At 34.9% G+C, this 10,250-nt stretch overlaps 3 protein-coding genes across 3 annotated transcripts; 1 reads left to right on the plus strand and 2 right to left on the minus strand.

Annotated features, from left to right (window-relative positions):
- Positions 1 to 32: 32 nt before the first annotated feature.
- On the minus strand, positions 33 to 1,349 carry LOC106717266 (zinc finger protein 26). The gene is made up of 3 exons (XM_045685549.1): positions 1,341 to 1,349; positions 289 to 909; positions 33 to 58 (listed from the first exon to the last, which is right to left on the minus strand). The coding sequence occupies exons 1-2, from the start codon at positions 1,347 to 1,349 to the stop codon at positions 385 to 387; spliced, it is 534 nt and encodes a 177-aa protein (XP_045541505.1). The 3' UTR covers positions 33 to 58; positions 289 to 384.
- A 1,791-nt stretch (positions 1,350 to 3,140) lies between these two features.
- On the plus strand, positions 3,141 to 4,028 carry LOC123723006. The gene has a single exon (XM_045685550.1). It carries the CDS (start codon positions 3,141 to 3,143, stop codon positions 4,026 to 4,028), a length of 888 nt encoding a protein of 295 aa, XP_045541506.1.
- Positions 4,029 to 4,111: 83 nt separating this feature from the next.
- Positions 4,112 to 5,709, minus strand: LOC123723007. The gene is made up of 3 exons (XM_045685551.1): positions 5,610 to 5,709; positions 5,271 to 5,503; positions 4,112 to 4,207 (listed from the first exon to the last, which is right to left on the minus strand). Exons 1-3 carry the CDS (start codon positions 5,695 to 5,697, stop codon positions 4,112 to 4,114), a joined length of 417 nt encoding a protein of 138 aa, XP_045541507.1. The 5' UTR covers positions 5,698 to 5,709.
- Between the last annotated feature and the right edge of the window lie 4,541 nt (positions 5,710 to 10,250).

Genomic DNA, 10,250 nt, shown 5'->3' on the forward strand with positions numbered 1-10,250 from the left:
GTGATATGTCATTCTTACCCATGGTATATAGGCCGTGTCCTCTCCGCGGTCCGTCGTCCTACAATTGTAAAAACACAAACCCAATTATAACTTATTCGCAATATTTTTGAAATGAAAAAATTTGCTTGACATTAATACTCAGTCAAGTCCTGATTAATAAAAAATTAAATAGACTTCTAAATTCTAAGTACCCATAGAAAAACAATCGAGGTAAATGTAATTTGGTTATAGAAGAAAAAGGAACGAACCTATCTAAAAATGAAACTGAATTTTGTTAAGATAACTTACATCTAACTTTGTATAACAAACACTGTAGAATCGATGAACGATTGGTCTCTATTTGTATAGTTGAGTGTTGCCCTTGGCAGGGTGTTGAAAGCGCTTTCAGATTTCAGCGGGCTGAGGACGTGGCTGAGAGCGACAGTGCGGGCGCGAGTGTGTCCGCATGTGGCGGGTGATCATGTCGCGCCGGCAAGCGGCGTACGGGCAGACTGGGCAACGGTACGGCTTCTCGCCGGTGTGTGTGCGCTGGTGCGTCGCTAAGTGATCAGAGCGCGAGAACACCTGCCCGCACGCTGAGCACGAGTATGGCTTGATGCCGGTGTGCAGGCGGGCGTGCCGCGTCAGCATATCGGAGCGAGCGAATCGCCGCCGGCAGATCTCGCACTCATAAGCGCGCGCCGATTCCGGAGTTTTGTCCGCGTGTCGGGAAGCGATGTGCTTAGCGAGTCTATCGTGAAGGGCGAAAGTCTGGCCGCAAGTAGCGCAACTGTATCCACCCGGCTCCTTTTCCACCTTTGGCTGCTCCGATTTCACGGAAAGATCAAGCGGAGCTTCTTCCTGCGTCTTGGGTTCGTAGTAAGGGGGATCGAACATGAGCCAAGGGGGTAGCGGGTAATGATTGTTGGGCTAAAATATACATTATTGACGGTCGAGTTGGCGATTGTAGCTTTTATGGCGAACACAATTATATCTAAGGACTTACTATCCAAAGTTTAAAGTTGCGGAGAGAGGAGTTTTTATTAAATAAAATCGTACTTAGGTTAGTTATTTTCACTACTTTTTATGTAACTTTGACAGTTTTATTTTATAAGTGGTCAAAGGTTTTTATTTTATACAGCCGTAAGTCATGTATGCTACTAAAATAAATTAAAAAAAATACTCTATTTAATTCGATTAAAGTTTTTTTAAACCAAACATATTATTTATTTTAATTTTTATTTCGAAATGTTATCTTAAATTGATTAAAAATAATAAAAATCTGACATTTATATTGTTTACTTATTTCATAATTTTGAAGACACGGAACGCAAAACTACGAAGTAGCAAAGAGTATGTACCCATTTCATAGTATACTAGCGAAATGTTTACATACTCTTTGGCATTATCTGTTATGGTTATTCAGTTGAGATTTAAACATACTTTTATGTTATGTCTGTTACTGTTATGGCGTCTCCGAATCCTCGGGATTTAGAATCAGGTGAAGCTGAGGTGATGATACCCGGAATATCTTCTGGGTCATCAGTACGACGAAAAAATCCGTACACGGAGGAATTGTTGTAAGTCACATTAACGGTAGTAAATTCTTTGAAAATTTGTATTGTAAGGTTGGATATGAGTCACAGAACCGAATCAGTCAACCCCGACACCACGTGGTACTTTCTGCCCTACCCCTAGAGTGTTTATGAAAAGCCGGAGGCGCGGAGGGGGATTAATAGGCACCCGCGCCTTGTTACGCTAGGGCGGAGGGGCTGCTCATCCCATAGCGCCGGAGACGTTGCAAATTTCTTTTGTTAGGGAATCAAATTCTGCCTATTTCATATGTTTTTTTGTTATTTTTAATCAATTTAAGATAATATTTCGCAAAAAAAAATTAAAATAAATTTGTCTTTTTTTTTAATTTATTTTAGTAAATAATAAATAAATTACAAACAAATGTCAGTTTTTTATTATTTTTAATCAATTTAAGATAATATTTCGCAATAAGAATTAAAATAAATATGTCTTTTTTTTATTTATTTTAGTAGCATACATGACTTATGGCTGTGGCTGTATAAAATAAAAACCTTTGACCACTTATAAAATAAAACTGTCAAAGTTACATCAAAAGTAGTGAAAATAACTAACCTAAGTACGATTTTATTTAATAAAAACTCCTCTCTCCGCAACTTTAAACTTTGGATAGTAAGTCCTTAGATATAATTGTGTTCGCCATAAAAGCTACAATCGCCAATTCGACCGTCAATAATGTATATTTCAACCCTCTTCTTTTGGCTAAAATGCTTTATCAAGCCGCAATCCATTTGAAAATTCCAATGGGGCAGGTTTTTGCATACACTGATTCTACGGTTACATTAGCTTGGATAGAAGGACAACCTATTAAATGGCAAACTTTTGTGGCCAATCGAGTCACGGAAATACAAACCTTATTGGACAATTCTGCTTGGCGGTTTGTTACTTCAAGGGACAATCCTGCAGACCTAGCTTCGAGGGGTATACAAGCTGATGATCTTGTTGCTTCATCACTGTGGTGGCAAGGCCCAACCTGGCTAAAAGAAACATATAAATATAAACAAACAAATGCCTCATACACTACAACTTTAGAAGAAAGAAAACAAAGGGTTAAAACATTTCTGTGCGAACTAGAAGCAAAACCCATTTATGAACGATTTTCAACTTTGAATAGAATGAAGAGAGTACTTACCTATTGTCGGCGATTCCTTCTTTTGAAACCTGAAAAACAATACACAGATTACCTTAGTACTAAAGAATTAAACGAAACAATGCAAATGTGTATAAAACTATGTCAAAGACAGAGCGGTATGGTGAAGAAAAGAAGTAAACTAAAGACATTATCTCCTTATTTAGACGAAAATCAGATACTTAGAGTCGGAGGACGATTACAAGGCGCTACTATAGGTTCAGAAATAAAACATCCTATACTTTTACCCAAACACAACCACCTTACTACACTGGTTGTCAGAGATGCTCACATTAAATTGCTTCATGGTGGAAATAGATTAATGACAAATTTCTTGCAAAACCAATATTGGATTATAGGATTAAAACCGTTAGTGAAGAAGTGTGTAAGAGAATGCGTAGTATGTGTGAGACATAAAGGAATGGTTCTACAGCCAAAAATGGGTGAACTTCCTTCTGTTCGTATCACACCTGGCAGACCGTTCAAGACTTCAGTCGTCGACTTCGCTGGTCCAATACAGTTGCGTACATCTAAGGGTAGAGGCCATAAAGCATTTAAGGGATACATTTGTCTTTTCATTTGTATGAAAACAAAAGCAGTACATCTTGAAGTTGTAAGTGATCTTACCAGTAAAGGCTTTATTGCAGCTTTCAAGAGATTCATATCCAGAAGAGGACATTGTTCAGATGTTTGGAGTGACAATGGATTAAACTTCGTAGGGGCCGCAAAGGAGTTAAAGGATAACGCTAACATTCGTTGTTCAAGCGGTATGAAAGATATAGTTGAGTTATTAGCGAATGAAGGCACTATCTGGCACTTTATTCCACCGAGAGCCCCCAATTTTGGTGGCCTTTGGGAGGCTGCGGTCAAAAGTGCCAAAACTCATCTTGTTAAGGTCGTTGGAAACTCAACGTTGACATTTGAAGAGATGACAACTCTGCTATCACAGGTCGAAGCGTGCTTAAATTCTAGACCCATCTGTCAACTAAATGATAATCCAGATGATTTGTTTCCACTAACGCCAGCTCATTTCCTCATTGGTGAGGCAACTATGATAATTCCTGAACCAGACCATGAGAATACAAGATTAAGCGCATTAGATAGATGGACCTTAGTACAAAAAATGACGCAACACTTTTGGAAACGCTGGTCAACAGAGTATCTGCAAGGACTACAGAGAAGACAAAAGTGGCAAAAATCTTCAATTTCTCCAGATGTAGGTCAATTGGTGATTATAAAAGAAAACGACTTACCTCCAGCCAAATGGTTGTTGGCGCGTATACTAGAACTGATTCCCGGACCTGACAAGGCTGTTAGGGTGGTTTAATTGAAATGTAAATCATCTATCTTAACAAGGCCTATCAACAAAATTATTTTGTTACCTAGAGATATTAAATTACACGAATACGCTCACGAATACCTCATGGTGGGCGGAAAGAACAAGGTTCTTGGTGGGCGGAATGTTGGCGCCGTTTCCGCTACAGCACAATAGATGGCGCTGTATGTCTGTTAAATCGCGATGGTTAAAAATTTGTCTTGCTAGTAATATACTTCCCGCGTATTGCTGATACTTTGGTATATGTTTGGTTGGTTTTCTTTGCGTTCTTGAGGTCGTTTGAGTTCTGTAGTATTCGTTCGTTCCGCTGTTTGTTGTTGAGTCGTCCAAATTCCGGACACACGTTTCGTAGGAGTGTAAACATCTGATATTGTAACAAATTAGGAGCTTCTTTTTAGAAATATTTGCATGAATCATAAAAACTTCAATGATGCTTTTTTTGTAAAAACTTCGTGGTTGGTTTTTTCTTTTTAAAAGACATATTTTGACAGTTGGGAAAGAGAACGCACGAGTTTGGAAAAGCTTAAGAAAAAGTACGAGTAAAAAAGTGTTTTAATACAGTTGCTCAAAAATTTGCGTATTGCAGGGACGAAGAGCGTTCCTGATGTGGGCTATTAAATACTCGTGCTTTTATATACTCGTAATGAAATATACTATTTCGAACCTTCTTTTGATTTTGTCCTGTTGGTCACGTCTTTCCCGGACGCTCTGATGCATCACACTTGCACACGAACTTCACATATATCAATTATCAATTCGTTCGTTCACCATTCAAATCCCCGACAGTCGCTCAACATAGTTGAACTTACGAGCGTGGCGTGCCGCGTAATTTAAACAAAATGACAGCACGTCTCCAAGTTTCTAATTTAACGATTAACGGACTTTTATTAACGGAAGTTGAGTTTAACGGAAGTTAACAAAAGCGTTAACACTTTTTGAAGTTAACTTAAAAGTTAATCCGTTTAGCAAAAAGTTAACTTCGTTAATTAACGATTAACGGATTAACGAGTTAATGCCCAGCTCTGATTTTATTATAGGTTAGCACAAACTACACAACATTGCTAAATACCGCATGCTTGTAGGCGTATCAGCTCACGAGTTATCATTTTTTGGCTCTCCTGTAAATTTCATAATTTCGGGGTTACAGCGTTTACGCTTTCCAGCGTCGATATGTAATAATGTAAGAGCAATCAACACCTCTGAATGCGGCAGCGAGTGGTTCGTATGCGTTACCTCGTCGTGGGCGACGTGCGGCGTGCGTTGCGTGGGGGTGGGAAGCCGCACGGACAGAGACTTGGTGACTATGGAGAGGGTGACGGTGGTGGTGAGGAGACCGAGGAGGGCGCGCGGGGCGGTGCTGCGCGTGTCTTTTAGCGCGCCGCGAACTCCGTCCGTAGCACGCCGCGCCTCCAGCGTATAGCACGACACGTCCGCGATGCGCACGCGCCACGGAAACGAATCCACTATATCGAGTTAACATTTCTTAATCGGTTACACGTTTGCTTCACATCTCCACTTGCCTCTGTTAGACGTATGTAAATTGCATATAATTTGAGCTAAGTGGTAACTTACGTGTGAGTTCGGGCTTCGCTGCAATATAGGTGGGGCCGTCGTGTCTGATATCGTTCCAAAGGTTTTTTACCATTGTGTTGGAATGCATCGTCAAGTGTCCCAGACTGAAATAATAATGTCGTTTCTATAACGTTATGTAAAATATGTAACCAGCGTTTATGTATAGATATTAATGAAATACAGTTATCAATGAAAAGGAAGAAACTGATCAAAATATGAACCGTTTATTTTGACCTAAGTGACCTAACTCCGTTTTTCATTTTTTTGCCAGTTGCCATTGTTACATGTACAACTTCATGTTATTTATCAGTGAAGCACTTCAGATTGCTTATATTCAGAGAAAATACGATACATTTTTACACATAAGTTTTCCGAATTAATTGAACAACTGAGCCGTGTAGTTTGAAAGTGGCCCAACTCCATTTATAGTTACATCAAGTTATTGTTTCATGCATCTTAAAACATATTAAAAAATTAAGAAGTGAAAAACACATCATAGCTTACAGTGACATGTGCACTGGGCAAAATAGAAACATTAAAGTAGCTTTAATGTGGTTGAAAATTGTCCAAGCTTTGGATAATAATGTAGAAATTATAGATCATCATTTTTTAATATCAGGACATTCGTTTTTACCAATTGATAGAGATTTTGCCGTGGTAGAAATGGTATTAAAAAAATAATTTACTGTACGTTCCCCAAGATTATTACAAGATTAATAAAAAGTGTCGGAAGGGTAATAATTTTATTCTAAATGAAATGAGACAGGAAGATTTTGTAGCGATAAAATTATTAGAAGACGCAATTTTTAAAAGAGTAAAAAATTCTGATGGAGAATCAGTAAACTGGTTAAGAATATGTTGGATGCGTTTTGTCAGAAATGAACCATATAAAATTTTTTTTAAGACATCCATGAATGAAAATGAAAATTTTAAAGTTCTGAATTTATCTGATGTCGGGGTAGTCTAATAAATAATAATAATAATTCATTTATTGCAAACTGTATTACATTGTTATAAAGTTACAAACATTTATAAACAGCTACAACAGTTAGATACCCCTTCGGGCGTGCAATATGATGATAATGATGAGGTATATTTTTGTGTAATAGAATGAGGTAAAGAAACAAAAAACAGAACAAATACAACAAGAGCAAGAACTTGGGAACGTCTATCAACAACAATAATAATAATATAGTTAATAAGTGTAAAACACAGACGCCTTTTTTTTTGATAAGTGAATTGCAATGTTAACAAGAATTTGCTTGCGGGTCGGTCAAGTCCGTATCTATTGCCACTATTTAGTTTTTTTATAGTTAAAAAAATCATGCATCGAGTAGAAGGCTTGGTCTAACAACCAGTTTTTTAGATTTATTTTAAAAACTTTACCGTTCATAGATTTTATCTTAATTGGCAAATGGTTAAAAACTCTTATAGCAGTGACATATGCACTTTTGTAATATATTTGACTTTTTATGTTAGGTAATTTAAGGTCATGTTGGTGAAAAGGACGTAAGTTACGGCTCTCAGCAGATTTAGGTTGAAAATAATGATGATTACTTTTTGTGAACAGACATAACTCCAAAATATAAATGCAAGTCAGCGTTAAAATTCTTTTTTCTTTAAATATACTTCTTAGGCTTTCTCGGTTTTTCAAACTATATATTATGCGAATACATTGCTTTTGAAGTACAAATGTTTCTTGAATATTAGTTGCATTGCCCCAAAAAACTATGCCGTATAAAAGCAAAGGATACACGTAACCAAAATACGCATTCTTTGTTACACATACTGATGTTGATCTCGATAGTAACGAGAGTACATAACAGTAGCTAGATATTTTCTTATTAATTTTGTCTACATGTAGTTTCCAACTTAAATGTGGGTCAATTTTTATGCCAAGAAAATTTACGTTGTCTACTTCTTCTACTTTAATATTATCACATGTTATGTTTAAGTTAAGTGGAGAAGTTTTATAATTTCTTAAATGTAGTATTTTAGTTTTAGATAAATTTACCGAAAGATTAATAGACTTGAGAGACGTTATCATTAATTTTAAGGATTTATTAATTTCATTTTCAAAATCTACTTTATTTAAATTTTTACCTGAGAAAAAGACAGTAGCATCATCTGCGAACATAACACACAGATGTTTGGTGACGTTAAACAGATCATTGACATAGATCAAAAAGAGAGCAGGACCTAATATGCTACCTTGTGGTACACCGAGATTTACTTTTTGAAGCTTAGATTGAACAGTTTCAATGCTTTTTGTAGTTTTATTGTAAGTTGTTAAAATAGTTGCTTGATAGCGATCCTCGAGATAAGTCTGAAACAGTTTAAGGGCGATTCCGCGAATTCCCAAATTTTCTAGTTTCATCAGTAATATTTTATGAATTACGCAATCAAATGCCTTAGACATATCCAAGAATAATGCTACGCTTGAGTTTTTATCGTTCATGTTTTTCCAAATGTCATTCATAATTTTAAATATAGCTCCTGATGTATTTTTACCCTTTTGAAATCCGTATTGATTAGTATTTAAAATGTTATTTATTGCGAGAAAGTTCATTAGCTGATTACATATCACCTTCTCAAATATTTTTGAGAAGCCTGGTAAAAGTGCTATAGGTCTATAGTTGTTCAAATCTTGTTTCGATCCCTTTTTGTATATGGGTTTGATGAGCGCAGTTTTGAGACAACTGGGAAATGTTCCTATTTCTAGCATCAAGTTGACTATAAAAGTAATAGGTTCAGAAATAAAAAATATACTTTGTTTAATTAGATACATGGGAATATGATCGTATCCATAACTGTTTTTAGGCTTTAAGGTATGAACAATTCTACTTATATCATGAGTGGTTACTGGTGACAAGAACATACTTTTATAGTTAGATACTTTGTCATTAATTTGAAATGAATTTGGATTTACGCTTTTTTGATTTTGCGTAATAAACGTATTGTTAAAAATTTCAGCTACATCCGTTGCATCTCTGTAGATTTGATTTTTATAATGAATGCTTGGTACGGAGGTGTCAATAAGGTTATTTTTATTCTTTATTAAGTCCCAAGTTGCTTTTATTTTATTAACACTTGATTCTATATAATTTATACTGCTTAATTTCTTTGATTGTACAATAACTTTTTTTAATGTTTTTTTGTAAGTTTTGTACCTATTTGATTTAGTAAATAATTTATTTTTAAGTGTATATCGATATAACCTTCTCTTATTCCTAATGGAAATTTTAATTCCTTTCGTTAACCAGCTTATTTTCTTTTTTTGGGAAATTTTAATTTTTTCTATGGGGAAACATAACATAAAGATTAAATTATAAATATCAAAGAAGAAGAAGAAAGACAAGAAAGTTTTGTAAGCTGAATTTACATCAGTCTTTTCATATACGTCACTAAAATTTATTTGAGATAGATAGTTGAGAAAAATTGGTAAATTTGTTTTGATGTTTCTTTTATAGATATAACACGTTTTATTTCTAAAATTAATGTTGCACGGTATTTTAATGATTTGAGCAGTGTGATCAGATAAACCTAGATTTAGAACTTGGGATTTGTATTTGTTCAAATTTGTAATGATATTGTCTATACATGTTGCAGAATAAACTGTAATCCTAGTTGCTTCTTGTATAGTAAAATGTAGGTTATATTTTAGTAATGTATTAGTGAAAATATTTGTTCTAGCGTTTTTTTCCAAGATATTTATATTAAAATCACCCGCTATAACTATTTTATTTTTAACACTGCGTAATCGTACTGTTAGCTTTGAGAGTAAAGTATCCATTTTTTCAATAAACATGTTAAAATCACTATCTGGAGTTCTGTATACGCATATTATAACAAGGTTGATTTCAGTTAGTATTATACCACATATTTCAAAATGGACATCGACTGACAAGTCACAAAGATAATCTAACTTCTTATAATTAATGTCATTTTTAATGAAGATGCAGACACCCCCTCTACTTCTAGATTTTTTAATTCTTGAGTAGTGGGTTGCCATTTTATATCCATGTAAGCTATATATGTTCTCTTCATCTTCCCGTAAGAAAGTTTCACTAAGACATATTATATCTAACTTAGTGTCTAATGAAAGTGCTTCTAAGTCACATAATTTACTTTTTAAGCTTTGTATATTCGCATGAAAGATACTTAATACATTTTCACTATCGAAAAAACTGGTTGTCAGAATTATTTTTAGTAAGATCTTTACTTATTTTTTTGAAATAAAAAGGAATAGTTCCCTTTTTAGGCGAAGATACGTTGTTCTCGACACAATCAGAATTTTTTAATATTTTTCCCATTGAATCTACTGCTACATTACGTTTTACATTACAGTTCATTTTAGCAAAATAATACGGAATTGTACCTGGCTTGTAAAAATGCTTTTTATTTAGACCCATTTGTAGCAATTTTCGACGCAAGAAGTATTTGTTATAGTCTTTAGTATCTATTTCATTGTTTAAGGCATAAAGTATATTTTGTTTAATATTTACATTATCTTGATCGGGGACATTAATAAACGAACAATTTTCGTAACAAACACTTAAAGAATTCAACAAATTATTTAATTTACGCTCATTTATAGAACGACTAGAAATAATTTTTGTTATGATTATTTTTTGCTCCATA

The sequence above is a fragment of the Papilio machaon genome, chromosome W (genome assembly GCF_912999745.1).
Source record: "Papilio machaon chromosome W, ilPapMach1.1, whole genome shotgun sequence".
Taxonomy (NCBI): domain Eukaryota; kingdom Metazoa; phylum Arthropoda; class Insecta; order Lepidoptera; family Papilionidae; genus Papilio; species Papilio machaon.